The sequence below is a fragment of the Rhea pennata genome, chromosome 2 (assembly GCF_028389875.1).
Source record: "Rhea pennata isolate bPtePen1 chromosome 2, bPtePen1.pri, whole genome shotgun sequence".
Classification (NCBI taxonomy): Eukaryota; Metazoa; Chordata; class Aves; order Rheiformes; family Rheidae; genus Rhea; species Rhea pennata.
This window is the reverse complement of record NC_084664.1, coordinates 1,055,068-1,075,244: the sequence shown is the minus strand read 5'-3', so window position 1 is coordinate 1,075,244 and position 20,177 is coordinate 1,055,068. Positions and strand designations below refer to the sequence as shown.

General features: G+C 48.8%; 1 protein-coding gene across 12 annotated transcripts in view; it reads right to left on the bottom strand.

Moving 5' to 3' along the window:
• MAP4 (microtubule associated protein 4) overlaps window positions 1-20,177 on the bottom strand; it is a 142,685-nt gene that overhangs the window by 59,218 nt on the left and 63,290 nt on the right. For all 12 annotated transcript variants that reach the window (XM_062568641.1, XM_062568638.1, XM_062568637.1 and 9 more), the window contains one exon: window positions 356-487. In XM_062568641.1, the coding sequence (XP_062424625.1) occupies window positions 356-487 (132 nt within the window). The remainder of the gene's footprint in view (window positions 1-355; window positions 488-20,177) is intronic.

Genomic DNA, 20,177 nt, shown 5'->3' with positions numbered 1-20,177 from the left:
TGGGTTTGCAGGGGAAGCTGCAGCACCTTGGAGGGGTTAAACTGCAGGAGACAACCAAAACTATCACTGAGAGAGCTAAGCTGAAGGGAAATGTGTTCACCCTCAACTAGCAACACCATTTTTAACAAGCTAACTATGTTCCCAGACAAGCTAGGAGCTTGAGGTGCAGTGTTAACTCTCTGGTGTCAAGATGTTAGGCGTTTTAGGGAAATGGAGCACCACAGCTGAAAGAACATCAGCCTGAGTACATGGCGTGAGAACAAAGCCACCCTGAGGCACGGATGCCAGGACTTCGCCATGTTACATAACCGCAAAAGTAACCGATGCGACAACGTTAAGATTTATTCAGTCATACCAGCCATCTCCATGGGCTTGAACACTGGCTGCGATTCAAAGCACAGGTCTCTGTCATCCATTGTACAGGTGTCATTGCGATCAAAATAGTCTTCATAAGATATGCTTTCATCCATGATTTCTCCTTGGAACACTGAAATTGAAGGGGAAAAATGACATAGTCAGAAGTGAGGTATTAGGCTAAAAAATTCACCGTTTATTCCTGTTCGGTATGACATCCAAAAGACAACAGATCACATGAATCCTCAGCCACACTAGAGATCAAGAACATTTCGGTTTCCCCTGTTCTAATCCAAATCTTTAAATACACGAAGCAACAAACGGCATTTGAGCATCGTGACACACACGTAAGATCAGGACTGGAGAACTGACACATCCCGGGGCCGTGCCGTTTCCAAGGGATGAGCAATCCATGCCAGCCGCTAGCCCCCGTCCGAAGGGACGGTCTCTGTCGGAGAGAGCGGGAAGAGCCCCGGGAAGCGGAGGCTCGAGGGCGACCACCGCTTCCCAGCCGGCGAGCCCAGAAGCGCCGGCACAGCTTGCTCAGCCGGGCGCGGAGGGGAGACGGGGAAGCGAAGCCCGTCCTCCCTTGCCGGCCCCGGGTCTCACCGTTTTTATGACCGTTGCTATCACGGGCACGCAACACCCACCGCAAGCTTCTCCACCTCTGTTTTACGGGGCAGATAAATTCCATATCGTTCAGGTGAACGACCTTCCGCTGAATACCTCAAGGGCTTTTCTTCATGCATCTCTGTTTCACATTAACCTAATCTTCCCCCAGCATACAGCAAAGCTGGGTCTCTAAATCCAAGCCTCATGGTTCATACTCAGGCAAGGAAGACATTCCTCTTTTGCAGTTGGCACTGCTGCTCTGTGGCGACTCTTTCGGAGCCTTAATTGCGAGGGGTAAAAAAGCACGGTAATTTCAGCTTTTGGGCCAAGACACTTCTAAATCCTGTAGTCATAGAGTAAGAAAACCAAAAATACAAGCCCTGAAGTTTCCAAGCGTGACAAATGCAGCAAAAAGGCTCAACACAAGCCCCAAGTCTCACAATTTTTCAGCCGAATTTTCAGTTTTGAGGAGCTCTGAATCTGCCAACTCTTATATCAATAACATTAGACTTTCAAATTGGTTTCCAGTTTCTTCTAGACAAAAATAATAAATACAAATGCCTTCTCTTATCCCCCAACAGAATATTCAACGCTTTTGCCAGTCAGTCTCTTTATGCTTTTAATATTTTTAACAATAATAATGTACTAATTGTATTATTATTATTATTAATACAATGCTGGGATATAAGCTGAGCGAAGAAGAACCGGATCTTAAAACACAAACAAGGTGAACGATGCATATGACCGCTCACAGCAGCGGTGCTTGGACCTGGCTGTCCCAAAGCAGTGGAAACCTGTTTGGCTCCTCCTGCAAGATGGGAAACAGCCAGAAAACCAAAATACAACCAGTGCTGCCCATCACATCTTGGGCATCAACGCACTAACACCAGGGAGGCAATAGCTAAGGGCAATAATGTTATGCTTTAATAGAAGTTCATGATTGTAGAAGAGTTCCTATTAATATACTGACCTAATTTTATTTTTCGCTTTTACATGCACTTTGATGACCAGAGACTGGGAATTCAAAATATAACTCCAGTAAATACAAGATCCTTTACTTATTTCTGCATAAACATCATCAAGAGAAAGCTGTGAAGATCTGCTTTTGAGTAACCTCTATCTGTGACCATCAGCGGCGTGATTCCCAGCGCCCGTGATAGCATCCCGCAGATGTTCCAAGCATCCCAAAGCGCTTCTGATTTGGCAAGGGTATGCTGCTGGCCCTCTGCCAGTGGCTTTTAGCTATTATTCTGCTAAATGACTACATTTGACACAGCTGACTTCAGCAAAGGAGACGCACAAGCTTCCCAGGCTGAGCTTTACGACAGCTTTGCTTTTGGTACGCAGATGGTAAGGAGCATCTAAGTAAGGAGCAAAAGGGAGTGGGAAGGGGGCCCATGAAGGCAAGAAGCCCCTCGCGTGTGGCAACAAAACGAGCACTGATCAGTCCTACAGGCTGCTCCGAGGCTGACAACTTAACCATCTCTATTTTCCTGAGCTGGACAGTGATCATTCGGATTTGCAAAACACTTTGCAGACAGAGCGCCATTACACCAGTCAAGAGACGCTATTACTTACAATTACTCGCACTGCGGAATAGTGGGGGATTCAACTAAGTCCAGCTGTAAATTCCTCTGGACAGGAACCTGGCATTCAATTGCCTAAAAAACACTTAAAAAGACAAAACACGGGAGAAGACAACTGCTCTTACGCTCTTATCAGGGTGAGGAAGAAGCCTGGGAGAAGTTAGGAAGGTTAGAGGTAACTCCCTCAAAGATGACCGAGTTTGGGCTCAGAGCCAGGATCAGGCTCACCAACTCTCAAGCACTCAGACTGAACTCTAAAGTGTTTCAACTAAAACCTCCATCTGTTGCATTGCTGTTAGCATCTCCTGCACGGAGAGCGCATACAAGAAAATTACAGTCGCAACAGCTAAACTAGAAGGAGCAACTTTCTCCCTCTTTTTTTTCTCTCCTATTTATTTATTTATTTTTTTTTTTTGGAGCAGAAGAGCACATCCCTGCCCGTGGAGGAGACCTCCCTGCGCCCACACTTTGCTGGCAAAGGAACTGGCAGGCCAACACCCCAGGGACTACAGGCTTTTCAGTGGCAGACTCGAATCTGCAGCACCCTCCTACAACCCTCCTACAACCACACTATGCACGTGGGATGTGTGAATAGAAAAGACAAGAGCAAACAAAAATGACTGAACTCTCCAAATGGTCCTTTCCAGGACCATTCCTGGAAAGCGTCTATGAATACGCATCAGCAACAGATAACATACCCAGCACAAAATATAAATGTGATGGATCCTACAAACCTGTAAAGCAGCGCGGATAGCTGCAAACCCAGTTGTTGCTCTTGATAAAGCAGCTGAGCAATCCTACAGCTAATCTGGCCAAACGACTGTATTTGTTCAGTATCTTAAACAGATGCAAAGTTTGCCCTGCCAAAACACTGAGGACCAATAGTTTGGCTAGCCTTGGCAGCACACTCCCATGCCCGAGAGCCTATCTAGATAAGTCCTTATGTTGCCAGGGAGGATAAGAGCTCAAGACTAAAAGAAGTTTTTCTTTTAAAATAATTAAATTCAATTAAAAACAAACAAACAAAAAAAAACCAAAGCACAAGCTCAGCCACTCATATGCACAACAGCACCAAGCTGGCAGTCTTGGAAGAGAAGAACTTATCCAGAGGAAAGAAGCCAAACCGGCTAGACCTCCCGCCAGATTTGGAGGGGAGACGGCTTCCTTTTGCTCAGGAAAGACCGCGGGCATTTCCAGCTTGGGCAAGATGACCAGGAAGCTTTCACAGGAGCAGACGGCAACAAATGCTTGAGGATGCAGGAAGTTACCTGGCTTGTCATTTTTAAATCCAAGATTCTTTGGTCAAAAGAAAAAAAAAAGAAAAAAAGAAAAGAAAAGAGGAGCTCGAGCCGGCACTCAGGCTAAGATCGCAGCGGTAATTCTGTGGTGCTACAGGGTCGGCAGCCAGGAGCGTACGCAGACGCAAGGACGCGGCGGTGCCGCGCTCCGTCCTCGCTGCCCGTTTCCCGCCCGCGGCAAGACGCCGACATAAGCACCAGGCCGGAGGGGAGAAGCGGTGTGGGTTGAACAGACGCCCTTTAAAAAGGGAACGAGAGAAGAGAGCCCGTAATCAAAACCCACCTTGGCACGCTGCCACCGGGCTCCCCAGAAGAACTCGGCGCCCAGCCCAGGGGCTACCGGCACCGCGGCGGGAGGCAGACCCGCAGCGGGCGAGGGGCTCGAGGAAGGCGCTGCCTAGAACGGCAGAAGCCCGAACTCTGAAGCCGGAGAGCCGTCCAGGCAGGCGCCCGGCCCGGCTCCGCGTCGCCCCGGCTGGCGCGTGACGCCAACGGGCCATCGCTTTGAACACGACGCTAACGGGACGAAGAAGAGCTTCAGAGGGGCAGGTCAGCTCGTGACCACGAGAAGCCGACAGCCCAGGCGGCGGTGGCCTTCCCTCAGCTGAAGCTAAGCTCCGATCCGGAAACTGCGCGGGAGAAGTCTGACACAGCGGATGGAAGTTCACGTCCACGTGAAGCTTGCAACAGGTCTCTGTATTTACGGATCGCGTTGAACTCGGTCTCAGAGCATTAAAGCAACCGGCCTTGGCTCAGCAGCTCCCTGCAACAGGACGAGGGCTGACGAACCCGAACTGGAGCTCTACCCCCGCTAAAGAAGGACCAAGACAAAACTTGCTCGAAGGTTACTGGCCCCTTTTCTTCTTTCCCCGGGTTCCCTAAAGGGGATGTTCCTTCAGCTGCGATCGCTGCGAGCGGAGAGCGAGGCCCGGAGCGCCGCCGCGGCACGCGCGCCTCCAGCCTGCCGGGAAGCGCCGCGCGGGCACGGCCGCCCGCCCGCCCGCCCCGCCGGCTGCCACCCTTCGGAGGGGGCACGAGCGGGCCCGCGGCCGCCGGCCGCCCTCCGCACTGCCGCGCAGCACAGCCCGCGCTGCCTTCCGCGTTCCCCCGGCCGAACCCCCACGCCGCCCCCGAGCCAGCGCGCCCCGGCGCGCCGCCACCACCGCGCTTTACTGCACGCCCGGCCGCAGAGCCGGGGGGAGAACCCGGCCAGCCCGAAGGCGCCCACCTTCGGCAGCCGATGTCTCTGCCCACAGCTCAGCACCCTCAGCACCAAGTGAGCGAAAGCAGGCGTTACTAAACAAGGCACCTGGAAAACTGGAAAGAGGCTGCACAGACTCCACCTAATCTCCAATTCTGGAAGGGTGTTTTTTTTAAAAAAAATAAAGTTAACACTAAGCCAAACATCCAAACAGCCGTTCCTGAGCCGGTTTGTGCACGAGCGAGATACCCGGCTCACGCGAGACCAGCTGCGTACGGGCAGATTCTAGTTCATAACGAAGGCACTTGAGGACCTATTTTTATACCAAAGACACTTCAGAGAGGTTTAGCCCCGCAGTGTTGTCACAGGCACAGATAAACAAAACAGCTCCACTTCTTTTACCCATAAAGCGTTGTTCGGAGCAGGCACTCTGCTTTCTGAAGGAGGAGGGGGATTACAGGACCACCCCCCGTGTTACCAGGCATGTTAAAGCTTGAAACAGGATCGCATGTTTTTCTTTTTGCTACCCTGGGTTTTATTTTTAATGAGACTTTGGAGGGCTAAGTAACGCAACTAAAACAATCTTTCTTGTTTCACTTAAGAGTCCTCCATAAAGCTGATTTTTTTTTTCTTTTCTCGTATCCTTGGCACTGAATAGCTCAAACCAAATCAACATGGAAAACGGCAACCTGGTTAACAGACAACGTAAGATGCAGAGATTTCCAAGAGAAAATCTCCCTTTACAGAACCTCTCCCCACCCAGATAACCCCAAGGTTGGGTCAACTGAAATATTCCCAACTCCTGGCCTTGGATCCGGCCTAAAAATTACCAGAACCCTTACAAAAGCGTGTCTGCAACTTTTGCTGGCTCCTGACGGGCATAAAAAGCCCGTGCAGAAACCAGCCCGCTGCCACCCGTCCGAGGAGGCGATGGGAGCCCAGGCCGCGGAGCCCTGCTCGCCAGCGCGCAGCGGGAGCCGGGGAGGGCTACGGCAGCCACTGCAAGGGAAGAAATAAATATCACCCGCCCCTTCCACGACACAAAATTCCCGCGGGGCGGGAGCCGCCTCCGAACGCCCCTGCGGGACAGCGCAGCCTGGCTGCGCGCCCGCCGGCGAGCCCTCACCCGGGGCGCTGCCACCCCGCGTCCGGATCAATTTAAAGCTCTTTCCTCCGGGAGGACCACCAGCAAAACGACACAGCTCCGATCCGACTCGGGCCACGACAGCACCGCGGATCCGAGGTGCAATCCCAGGCTCAGGCCGCGAGGGCAGGAGGGGCCGCGGCAGCAGGCCCCGAGAAGCGCAGCTTCTGCGCGTTCGGAGAAGACGTCCCCGCTCCGGGGGAACCAAGGGTCAAAAAAGCGAAGCGGTACTTTAGGGCAGGAGTCTGCAGGAAGAGCAGAAGGGCGGAGCAAGATGCGAGGAGCAGCCCGAGGGTTCACCGCGCTAAGTCGGTGCGGAGCCGACGTGCTCGAGCCTTTCTGGCAGGGGTACGAGGCCTGACTCCCGCTCCGGCGGGTGCCAGGGCCTTGGTTGTCAGCCCCTTTTCCCCGGGGCAGTCCAAGTCTCCCAAGCAGGAGGAGACCTTTGGGGATGTGGGTGGGGAAGGACCAGAAGCAGTACCAGAGACTAGATGCCTCAGGCTCCATAAGGATGCGTATTTCTGGATTGCCCATGGAACAAGAGACATCACCTTAGGTGCCCAAGGAAAAGGTCTCATCTCCCAGAGCTGGGAAGGTGCCACCTCCCTCATTTGGGCACATGCTGGGAAGCTACTGCAGGTTTAACGGAACATGTCCGTGGCTCAGAGGGGAGAAAGGCCAAATCCTGACGGCAAGAAAAGGTGCACAATTTCTTGGCTCCTGATGCGCAACCCAGAAGTTTTGAAAGTGAGCAGGATACATCAATGCTGTGCGTGAACGTGTGACCGCTGACCCACAGGCGTTTTTTGCGGGGCCACCTCGCAGGCAGACAGTGACTACGTGGAGATCAGGGCTGGAGGACCGCTCCCCGGCGCTAGCCCAGGAAGGTGACAGTCCAGCCGAGGCGACGGGCCAGCCCCGAGGACACACGACAGCTCTCAGAGCTGCAACCTTACTGCAGCCGCCTCCGAGGCTCGCTGCTAGGAGGGCTTTGCACAGCACTCACAGAGCAGCGGCTAGGCCAGGAGCTTCTGGCCGCTCAGCAAGCAGGGCCGGGGCTTTCAGAGCACAGCACTCTCCCCACACCTCCCCATGGAAATCCGCCGTCTACAGAAGGCACTTAAAAAATAGCTGAAGTATGAAAAGCCAATAAAATTTTAAAGAAAGTAATGCTTACATAACATCAGACGATGACTTGGTAATTTGTGTTGAGCAGCGCCAGCCTTACCCTTCTGCATCGAGACCGGATCACATTTACCTGAACTATCATCAAAAAAAGCCTCCAAATTTCTCGTTTGACACAAAATGTTTCTTAATATTTAACTACAGCCATTACTGTTCCTTCTTATCTGATTCCCATACAAGATGCCAAAGACCACCCAATTACCATCCTTTTCACCAGCAGCATTTCACATTTCTCCGACTAAACAAATTCAAATTTCAACCTTTTTTATGAGTCTGCTAAACATTATATTTGCCATGTCCCTAGACTCTTTTCAGCTTGTCTAGTCGACAAGAGCTGGACAGAGCTATCCAGCTAAGTTATCATCAAAACCAACTGGAGCAGAATAATCCCAACTTCTCGCACATAGCGCTCCCGCTACGACCCAGCCTTCGCTCTTCCGGGCCAAGGCGCGCTGCAGTTGTGATCTATTATAACTCTCTCCCGACAACTTCCACGTGTTTTTCTGCCGACCCCTTCCTTCAAACGCAATCAGGACCAGAAAAGAGAACCACCACAAAGAAGAAATAAAAGCGCTTAGAGGTGCCGTTGGTTTGGTATCCTCTGCAAGCGTGCTCTCCTGGAAGGCAGCGGTTACAAAGCAGAGCAGCCCTGCGAGCAAGGCTGCTCTCGGCTCCTGAGCCACGAGGTTTTTGGCCAACTACTAAGAAGTGATCCACCAGCAACTATTTGCAGGAGCCATTTTTCCAACTAAGAAGGGCTTGCTTACTACCCCACAGGTCATCCTCCCAACAGATTTACCTTAAATGTCTTCAGAGTCAAGGAACTTGGAAGTTCACTGGCCTTTCCTCCCTACTGTTCACATCTTTGCTTGCCTAAAAGTAGCCCATTTTACTTTTAAACTCACCTTCTCTGTTTCTCTTCACTCAGTTCTCGTAAGTACAAATATGCAATTGAGATAGCATCAATTCACTTATTAAACCTTCTCCTAAGGAAAATGCAACCACTTCACTTCAGGTGTTTCTAGGCTGGAAGCCAACACTTGACCCAAACAGAGAGATGCCAAGAGCTGTTAATAAGGAAGTCACTAAGCGTACCATCAATCTACGATAAATATGCACAGCATCTAGCGACTCCAAAAATTTTAATATAATACTGCTTCATGTTCAGCCACAAGATATCAACATTTCCATCCCCACATACCATTACTGCATGATTGCTACTCAGATTCAAAATGCTTCATTTCTTCTGACCTACATATTTTGGTACTTTCACCCTTTCCTTGCCTGCTTCACACTAGACATGGAGAACCGTCCTTTCTGTCGACTTTCATCTGGGAGTGAGAACATTTTCACAAAACTGCTTCCCGGACCCCATCGGCGGGTGCCTGCACACTGGAGGCCCCATATGCTTGCTCTGCAGAATGAGATAATGATAATGGAAATAAGTGCTTAAAATAGAAAATTTCCCTTCAGCATTATAGCCATGTTTGTTTAATGCTGAGATTATAGCCTGTTTCTCAGCCTGTGTTCACACACATTGCTGTGACCTAGTTTCTGCTTTTAAAATCCCACGGCAAAAGCAGTGAGCTCACATGAGGAAGCAGAAGCAGTCAAGAGAAATATAGCTGCCACGTCTGTAATGTATTTTTATGGTCATTAATTCCAGCTAGTGTCAAACTAATGACACACGGGACATCAGAGCACGAAGCCGTTTCCGTAACACTAGCGGGACCCGCGATGCTGCTGCGCGGTGCCCAGGCAGCTGCTGCCTGCAGCACGACAGAGACGGCGCGCGCTCTCTGCGCTTTCAAAACCCCCTAATTTAGGGCCTCATCAAGAGGCAGACGGTTCTCTAGGAACTTCTGAACTCCTCAGGAAGAGCGTTCCCGCTGCTTCGCGGTGCTGAGCAAACACGGCCGGTGCCACCTGCCTTCTGCGCAAGCAGGGCCAACGAAGGGCGCACCCGTATCCGCGGGGAGCGGCCAGCGGGTCCCCGCTCCCGCGGACGCGCCGCGGACCCGAGACGCGAAGAAAACGCCTTCTCAGCCGGACCGCTGCTCCGGCAGCGGCTCTGGGGCGCGGGGCCCGCGCGGGGCGGGGGCTGCTGCCCGTCTGACGGTAAGCCGCCCGGACGTCGCCAGGGCTGTCGGGAGGCTGCCGGGGCCGCGCCGCCGCCAGCCCGCTGCGGGGCATGTCTGCGGCCGAGGCAGACAAGGCTTCAGCTCTGTCCTCGGCTTCGGAAAAATCCGACGGCAAACGGAAACTTTGACCTTGGAGCAGAGTTAACTGACTGCGCTGGACTAGATGCTGCCAACGCGCCCCCCACGCTCCGCAGAGGGCCCCGGCCGGCGCGACACGGGTCTGCCGGACCCGGGCGATCGCCGTGCCTACGGTTCCACCGGGAGCAAAAAAATCCTGCATCTATGCAGGCAGAAGTTTTATATTTTTCTTCCAGTCACTCCTCAGTACATAAATGAGGAAAAAACCCACAATCAATCAAAAAACATTTTGAAGTACGGTTTTTTGAACCCATTTTGCACCAACATTTGAATGACTAGTGAGTTCACACCAAGAGGCATATTAAGATTGCTCCGGTTCGGTTTCTTTGCTTCACCAGGATTCAGTGCTAAACATTTTTATGAAGCAATTGTAAAAGCACTGGAGATACCACAGAGGCAACAGAAACCGGAGCAGGTTCCCCAGCAGAGTCCCAGTCGGGGGTCAGCACGGCTCGCCGTCGCCCAGCCGAACCCCGACCCAGCCGCCGGTTTGGGGAAGGAATTCCACCAACAGAAAACCGCTGGAAAGGGATTTTTTAAAAAATAGCTAATATAATGGAAACAGTCTTAGTAAGTTGTTTTTTACTGCAGATCTTCGGTTCTGCAGATGTTGCAGCAGACTCTGGAGTTAAGAAATCCGTTTTCAGTCTATCAGTATGTTCAGATTTTAAACCTTACCAAATCCTTTAGCTTTCAGGATTACTTCCCGAGACTTGGCATCCTTCCTGCAGCACTTTCTGTAGTAACGCTCAGCGAGATCACAGGTAAGGAGTCGGGACGGAAAGCCAGAAAAATAACCCCCTCGCCCCATGAGCCCGAGTCGCTTGGAGGCGGCGGGCAGCGCTCCGGCAGGACTGCCGCCCATGGCCAGTGATCTACTTGCCATCAGCTGACATCCGTGTTTCCTTCTGACCAGAGGTCTGGCCAGATAAACCCCAACCTTCATCAATTCTCGCTACTAAACCGGGTGCTCCAGCTTGGGTCTTTTAATGATCACCTGCCGCCCCTTCGTTTTGGATCTGCAGCTACAGCTAGGTCTGGAGCAGAACAGTGCCGAATTACTCTGATACTTCAACTAGTACGATGTAAATGTGGATTTTTCTCTATTATTTAAGCAGAATCAGTCATCCTGACTGTAAGACTAAGACACTCCAATCAGTTCTCATAACCTTGCAAAGCTGTTCTGTATGAGTGACATTTTGAAAGCTAAACTGTTTACATGGTTGAAAAACAGAACCCTGTAACAGATGTAATGTAACAGATTTTCTAGACCAAGTGAGTATGGAAGAGCTGATTTAGCTGAAAGCAAAAGCATTTCTATCTGTGGCCAAGGGGAGATGTTAAGAAAACTGGAAACAAAAGGAAATGACAAAGATAAATAAAGAATTGGCTAAATGACAAACGGCTAGGTAATGTCAAAGGAGAATCATCATGCTAGAGGAACATAACCAGTTATTAGAGCCTGAAGATCAGGAATCCAGAATAAGTCATGCTTAACACTCTGACTATTAACCTCAGAAATCAGAAAGGTGAAATGATGAAATAAAGTTAAAAGGTAAAGGCAGTAAATAGCATTAGGATGCCACTGAGGGAGAATTCAATAGTTCCAAGTAAGCCAGCAAAGAGTGGGGACTCACACTGGAAGATGTACACATAGTGGACGTAAAAGCTTTAATTATTATCACAAAGAAAGGACTAAAAGAGCTTGTGCTGTTCAGCTTAGCAAAAGAAGACGGAAAAGGAACAGATTCTTCTTCTTCAGTTTACTGGGGCAAATGCTAAGGAGGGAGAAGAGTTTGCTCCAACTTAAAGCCAGTATCTGCCCGACTGGTCTGCAGTAGGTTATCTAGCACGTGTGGTCCTCAAGAAGCAACTCCTCAAGTTGCTAAGCAGTACCTGGGCTCGGCTCTAGAGACCCTTCGCTAGCCTGAGAAAGGTTGATCCTCGCAGACAAGACTCCACAACCAGCCCCTTTAATGAGTTGCTCTGGCCTCCCTCATCTTACATTCTTTCCACACCAAAACATTTGCCTAAAAATGTGACTACCTGGCTTTGTATTTGCTGTCTCTCTGAACTCTGAGCCCTAATTGTAGATAGAGCCAAGGCAGTGGTGCCAGGGGTCCATCCGGACCAGCAGGACGTTGGTAAGGTTGCAACATAATGTTGCAGGACTCAATTTTACCGCCACACCTAAATGATAAAGAAGCCATTTCAACGAGAAAGCAGAAGCATCTTTTCTTAGGCTCAGAGAGAACATCCTTCCCCAGCATCTCACACACTGGACTAATTTCAGTGGTCTAATTTCTATTTGCACGTATCGGAGGTAGAGATTGGATGCTTGTTCTCTGCTCATCAGAAACAGCACAGGACTTTCTGCCCTACTGACAAATTTAATTCTACAGCAGCATGTCTTAAACTGGCACCAAGCAAAGATTTAAGTCACAGAAAGCTGTGTACCAATTAAGGCAGAATCCATGGCAGCGTATCAAGAACTTGGACACCTCTAACCCTTTTTTTCCTGCCAAATCCCATTAACACAGACCATTTTATACAGCCATCGCAGACCGACGATCTGGGACCCACGACAGCTTTCTGCTGGCAAACGCTGTCACCTCCCAGGGCCCCGGCGCTCTGCCTGCCAGGTTCTGCTGGGGAGCAACAATTTTAAAGGTTGGCTCGGGAAACCCAAGGTCTCTTCCCAACTTTCCCACTAGCTCACCATGTGACTTCATCATTAAGCACCAGTACATCTTCCTCCTGTAGCCAAGTCCAGTGTTACAGCATTTTAAGCTGCATGGAAAAAAGGACTCCCAAAGAGTAAGACTGCTGTATTCAACCACCTCTGAAGACACCAACAACCTTCTGAAAAAAAAGCAACTGCTAAATCACAGTGGTTAGGGAAGAGCAGAGAAAGGAGGCAAATTTCACCAGTCTTTGCTCTCTTTCAGGAGGACAGACTACCCTGGAGGGCACAGAAAAATTAACTTGTCCAAAGAACTACAGAAAACTTATTTTAGAACAGGGAGGTTAAATATAGTTGTGCTCTAGTTAAAAGGAAAAAGACTCAACAACCTAATGAGCTACATGACAAAACAAAATCCAGCATCCCTTCCAGATCATGTCATTTTTGGATGAATCATGTTCCATTCACTTCCTGGATTCTCATGTCACTCCTGTGCCTTGCTCATTAAGTCATTTCTAATTTCAGAGTTGCCTGCAGCACTGACTGTCTACAGAAAGTCTGCAGCCCCAAAGCTATAAGAGCACTCCGGAGGGAACTGTCAATCTTGCCGAGTTTAACAGGCATTGATTTGATGCAAACAGCCAGATCCATGCTGAAGAATTTCTGTTTTTACCCATCCATCTTTAGGAAGCAGTTTATTTTGCAGTTCACTACTGCTAAAATGAACTACCTGATTTATTAGAGCAGCCTCCTGTCCAAACACCACAGCATCTCCTGGTTACCAATATTATGATCCTACATTATTCATTTAAGGATTAAAAAAAGCATCTCCAAGTGAAGAGGGGCCAACTCTGACAAAACAAGGTGAGCTCTTATCACTCAGGATGGAGGAAAGCAGAAACTGCAGAGCATTCATCAGCAGAAATGGGACAAGGAAAAGAACATACTTTAAAAATACACACATCACATTTTGCAAAATCTCACCAAGTATTCACTTCCAGAGAAAAAAACTATTAAGAGAAACCAGAGCGCAGTAACCTGTGCCAGGAGATGGGTGGTATCGCTCTTTCCAGAGTTGTATGCCTCCACTTCCATAAGTTTTGCTTTCCCAATACTCATGTAGCAATAATAGCTCAAGTAACAGTTTTATGCTACACAGGACAAAAGTCTGAGCATTTCAGAAGCCCGGGGCTTTTCTGAAGGTATACTGCACATTTTATGGGCTGGAGCCGGCTATTAGCCCCACAAATTGCAAAAAAACAGCAGCAAAGGGGGAGCAAAATTACTGACCAGCATATTCACAATTTCGGTATTTTTAATGAATCACTGATATGAAACAGAGCAATTTGATTTTTCTTCCCCAAGATATTTGCACAGAGAGCAGTTTTGTGGGGTTTCATGAGGAAGCAATAGTCAGCTATTCATCAAGCTCAGTGCTAAGTTAAATTTCAACTTCCTTAGCTATTTAAAAGATACATTTACTCTGCGGTTTAGAGATGCTTCGCTATTAAGTACTAAAGATTCTCTTTTTGCTAAACCTTACTGCATCCAGATTTGTTTCATAACTGCAAGATTATCCTTTTCCAGAAAAGGTCAGATGAGGCAAGATCACCTCTGGTCCTAAGTCAACACCGCCGAAATGAGAACGCGGTGATAGCAACAGATGCACCACCGCCACGTAAGATAAAATGCACAATATAATCAGCCTTAGCCTATTTTCAGTGGGGGAGCCGAAATGGAAGAAGATTAGAGCGCTAAGGCCTCGGAGGGAGCTGCAGGCAGAGCCGGGATTAGGGAGGTCTCCCGGGCCCGGGCTCCCACGCAGCGGTGGTGCGTGCCCTGGCAGAGCCGCTCAGCCCCCGCCACGCTGCTTTCCGAATTTCTTGCAATTGCGATAAATCCCCATTCAATACGTTGCTTTTATTTAAAAACTTGCATTCAAATATTTCTTTTAAATAAGCAAGCAAGCCTTGGGTTTGCCTTGCGGACCTGCTCCGAGCCGCGGAGACGCTGCTAGCGACAGGGCGCCTGCGGCGGCTCTCCGGCAGGCCGACTGCTCAGTGTCTCTGCCCGCTCGCCTTTGCTATCAGCTCAGTAGCTTCCCCCAAGGCTTGGCCACGTTACTAACACAAAGGCAAATATCTCACTAGCAATATTAAAGATGATTTTTTCTTCTTCTTCTTAAGCTAAATAATTAACTAGGTCTAGAAAAAGATGATAAGAAAGCGTTTGGGCTAAGTTTAACCATGTATAACTTCAGTTTGGCCAGTCCTGCAAGCTTACGTAGCAGATGAAGTTAAATTCCAGGTATCTAAAAGGGTCAGTACAAAAACTCTGATATAGGAAATCAGATTAAGCAAGAAAACAGGACGTTGTCCCAAGCAGTAAAGGAGGAAGAAGAAGATTAAGCACCTCTTTAACCTGCAGTTACAGAGAAACTGGCTAACTAGGGAAGCACCGGGCAAGGTACGCGTGGGACCAAAGCACGACGAGCCCTGGGAGCCCCAGCAGGCAAGCGGAGCGGTCCCGCTCGCTCGCAGCTACGAACCTCAGTCTCCCTCGTGTCTGCCTCCAAAAGCTTTTAAAAACGCAACTCCACCTTTAAAAGGCAATCTGAAGGCGACGGGGTTGCTGTTCAAAGAGAGTCTGGGCACAGGGAAACCAAGTTCCCTTGCGGAGCAAGGGCGGTCGAGCTGATCTGCTGTAAAGGCTTAACACACCGACCGGCAGAAAAAGGGCCCGGGCTTTCCGTTAGGCAGTAGTCTACACGCTCTGCCTACAACTTCTAAAGCAGAGCTTCATGCATCAGTGGGTTTAAATGGAGAAGATAATAAGATATTAAATTCAAGATATAAGCTTCGAAGCTGATGGCTTGAATATTTTAACAGCTACTTGCTCAGGAAATTCAAGTTTCATAAAAAAACATGTCGAGTCACCCAGCTGTCAGATGATCACCAAAATGCACGGGACAGCGACAGGGAAAGGACAAATTCTGCGCCCGGCGGCGCTTGCCGCCGCTCTCCCCTCCCTCCACGGCGCGCAGCCCGCTGCAGGCACGGCGCCCGCGGCAGCCTCGGCGCCCGCGGCAGCCTCACTGCGCAGCGGGAGACGGCTACCCTCTCCGCCGGCGTCTTCTCGCTCCTGAGCTGCGTCTCATCACCGCTGGGACACGGCCTCCCAGCCCCAAACGCCTGCTCCCAGCAGTATCTACTTATTCCCTTACTATCGCGCCTGCGAAAGAGTCAAAGTTTAGTTTAGTGACATATTAACTAGGAGACCGGTGCGAGAACAGGGACCGGCACTGGTGCAGACGCCGGGAAGGCAGCGGCCAGAACGCGCAGCAGCAAAGTTGTGCTGCTGCCGCCTGCTCGGGACAGAGGCAGCACCGAGATCGGAAACCCTGAGCAAAGAACAGCTTCCCATCGTACGGCGGGGTTTCTTTTTTAATATATTTTCCCAGTACAGTTGTTCTTTAAAAATTACAAAAAAAAAAAAAAAAAAAAAAAAAAAAAGGTGAGATCCAGGAAAATTTTCAGAGAAAACGTGTAATATTCATATAATCACAGAATCCGTAAGGTTTTAACACTTTACTGGAGATCACCTAGTCCAATCTCCTTGCTCAGCAGGGTCACCTAGAGCATGTTAGACTGGGTTGCAGCCAGGTGGGCCTTGAAGATCTCCCGAGAAGGAGACTCCACAACCTCTCGGGGCAGCCTGCCCCAGTGCTCCGTCACTCACAAGGAAGAAATTCCCCCTCATGGTCAGGCAGAACTTCCTGTGCTTCAATTTCTGCCCAGTGCCTCCTGTCCTGTCACATGGGACAACTGAAAAGACTTTGTCCCCGTCCCCTTGATGCCCTCCCTTCAGGTACTTGTACACACTGATAAGATCCCCCCTCAGTCTGCTCTTCCCCAGGCTGAAGAGGCCCAGCTCTCACAGCCGTTCCTCGTATGGCAGGTGCTCCAGCCCTCTGATCATCTTCGTAGCCCTACGCTGGACTCTCTCCAGTAGCTCCATGTCTCTTTTGTCATGGGGAGCCCAGAACTGGACACAGGACTCAAGATGAGGCCTCCCCAGGGCTGAGCAGAGGGGCAGGATCACCTCCCTCCACCTGATGGCAAGACTCTGCCCAATGCACCCCAGGAGACCATTGGCCTTCTTGGCCACAAGGGCACATTGCTGGCTCATGCTCAACCTGTCGTCCACCAGCACTCCCAGGTCCTTCTCTGCAGAGCTGCTCTCCAGCAGGTCAGCCCCCAGCTTGTACTGGTGTCTGGGGTTGTTTTTCCCTAGGTGCAGGACCCTGCACTTGCCCTTGCTGAACCTCAGGAGGTTCCTCTCTGCCGAGCTCTCCAGCCTGTCCAGGTCTCTCTGAATGGCAGCACAGCCCTCCGGTGTCTCAGCCGCTCCTCCCAGCTTGGTATCATCCGCAAACTTGCTGAGGATGCTTTTAGAATTTGTCTCTGAAGCCCCTTCTGCCGTGCCGGTCGCGCACGGAACAGGCAGCGACGTCTGCAGAAGGCACCTTCTGCAAGGAGCAAGATGCACCTCTGGGCTCCGGACCCAGAAATCACTGCATGAATTTGCCTGCCTACCACTGCCTAACAAAGACAGCTCAAACTGCCCGACTTGTGGCTGCTCCTCGTGCACAGGAAAAAAACGTGCATGTGCACCTGAGAATTCAACACTCCTTTAAAGAGAGGAGAGGCAAGCTGACCACCACGTAACCACTTACGCTGGAAGTGAATTGTTCATGGCGTACCTCTTCCCGCTCTGAAGTTGACTGAATTTGAAATAGAAGAGGCAGCAAGCTTTTTTAAAAATAAAAAAATAAGAAAGACTATTTCTGATAGGAGCTATACAGAACTTACCCCAAGAGTATGGAAGATTAAAGAACTTCAGATGATGAAAGAAATCAAGATTATCTCTTTATGGCTAACGAGTAATTGGTGTGGTGTGGAACATGCTGAGTAAGGCCTGTCCGGTGTCGCTGAAGCAGTCGTTGGTGGCAATCGCTGGCAGTCCTAGTTAGCTTTTATGAAAAGGTCAAAGCCCCCAAAGCCTCAGAAACACACTACAACACTTAGAACTTTCTCATTTGAAGAGCCAATTTTAGCATAAAGCAGTGTATTAGCAGCACACTGGCTCCTCCTCCATAGAAATAGATCTTCCCTACTGAGTCCTCCAAAAACCAGGGTTTCTCAAAGAAGTCATTCTGCAGTATTCACACAATCATTTCAAGGTTCATGTTCTGAATATTCTTCGGGGGGAAAAAAAACTTAATAAAAATAAGGATTTAGGAAATTAGCAGCAAAACAGTTGTCTTTTGAGAAGTGCTCCTTCATAAAGTCAGTACGGCTCTACATCACTTTCATGTAAACATGAATTTTTCAACCCACTGAGATGTGGAAGAATATGAGAGATCCAGGGACTCAAAGTTCTTAAATACAGTATTTTTAGCACAGGTTTGTAATACTTAAACATTTTGCAGCAGCTTGGCTTTCTGTGTACTTCAAGAGCTATTGTTAGGCAGCTCACAACACAACTTCGCAGTTCAAGGACTCACGTATCGGCCAGGTACGTCAAACCAGCATGCAGTTAGACAACACACAAGAGCTGTGCTGATGCAACACGTTGAAAAAACAGATCTGAACCTGGTGAAGAGTCACCCTTCACTGCAACACGAGCACACAGTGACTTTTTCCTTGTGTGACACTCCACCAAGTACTCGGCTATGCCGGAATTGCAGATTTTATCCTAGACCAGGACATTTGGAAGTGGCTCTTCAGAGCGAAAGGGTTTTTCAAACAAAATTCTGTGCTGAACAAAATTTACCCCAATATCTCCTGTGTTCCCAGTGCTGAAGCACTGCTAAACATCTGGAAATTTTCAAGTCTTCTGAACTACTCACAAGTATTTCAGAAACTGAGACTGTCAACTGTCACTCTCAGCTCCTTCAGCACTTCGAGACAGCTGGGGGTTCTTTAGTTTAGAAAGGACATGCAAACCCCTCGAGTCCCAGGCAAAGGTGCAGAGGGGAAAGCACAAATGTGCATTTTCTGTGCTTACCCTCTACAAGCAAGGAGGAAAACCCATCCCTGGTGCATGCCCCTCTCTTTCACATAGGATCCCCGCCAGAAGCCCAGAGCCCAGAAGCTTAGCACCCTCCAAGCTGCATCCCCCAACGCTAGCAAGCTGGCTTTGTTACGACACCCACTTTTACCCTCCTCCACTCATCTCAGTCCTAAAAATAACTACCCCAAAAGATCAAACACACACACACAAAAAGCCTTAGTCATGCTGGACTGAAGAACTAAACAAGTCTTTTGAATTATTCAGTTTGCTACTATTTTTAGACTGAAGTAGCAGAAAGTACTAACTCTCCTTTAGAGAACATGGCTGGATGCAGACCCATTCTGGAAAGCCTGAACAGCTCTCCTGGGGAGTCCAGAGAGATACGAAAAGCCATCATGAAGGAGAATTCACACCAAACATGAAACATGCAGACAGGTAAAGGAGGAGAAATAGCTTTAATAAGAAAACTGCACTTTTAAATGCCCTGCTTTCAAGATGAGAGTCCCAAGGAACAACTTTTTTTTTTTTTTTTTTTTTTTTTTTTTTTTTTTTTTTTAAGAATTTTGTGCACTAGCAACTTAAAAGGGGGCTGGATAAAGAATGAACAGCAAAGACTGTACTCTACTGGGATGGCCATTAAATGCATCCATCATATATATCTCAATGCACAGAAACATTGTTAAATGTAGAACTCTATTCCTATAGACCTGTCATTTTTCTGTGAATCTTTCAAAACTAGGCATCTTAAGCCATAAGATGTGCTCTGTTACACTACTACAAGCACTAGACATTATTAGTTAGTCTTTACGTGCAGATTTTAAGTACCTTATATGTCCAACATGAAAATGAGCATCCATCGCATCCATCCCTATTTCACTTTGTTTTTGGAGCACGAGGGAAAAGATGCTCTTTTCTTCCTTTCAGTCGTCCCCTCCCACCCTCAAAACAACCCAGGAATATGGCTCAGTGAAAGCTTTTCAGTTTTATTGTGCCAGCTAAACTGATTCTTTAATGTACATGTTTTCCAGCATCTGTCCAGTTAACATGTTACTCCAGTTTAAGAGATTTACCCCTTTCAGGGATACCTAAACATCGTTAATCCAGGGCATGCAGACAGCTACAGGTATCAACCATGAACAAGCAGCACAGCTCCAGAGGATTCTCACCACAGGACAACTACTTAGAGGTTAGTTTGACATGTTTATTAGGGTGATTTATTCAAAGTGATACACAGCTTCACATCATACAAAGCAGTTGGAATCATTAAATAAAACAGTTATCATAACAGACAAGCTTGTACGCACAGGAAAGTTATAGCATAGTGTGCGAAGACTCCATATTATCTCCAAAAATTGGACAATAATATAGATAGTACATGAGATTTAAATAAACCAACACATTTGGTAGCTTCCTGGCTTTAAGAAAATGTTTTTTACTTTATGTTTTCTTACTCATATTTATTCATTGCACTGAGTTTTCAGCAAGACGCAGACACATTTTCTATGAGCGACAAAAGATGCAACTCTGCATTTACTCATTACGACCACATTTCCCTTGGCCCCCGACCCGTCCCGCAAAGCGTGGCAGCCTCCCAGCACAGGCCGGTCACCACCTTCCTAACCCAGGAAAGCACAAACGGGGCATCGCAGAGCTTCGGGCAAGAGTCCCTCTAAGGAAGACTATCTCAAACTCGCAGAAACAACCAGCTCTCTTGCTCCATCTATAGCCTATATTCAAATGTGTAAACCTAACAATATTTA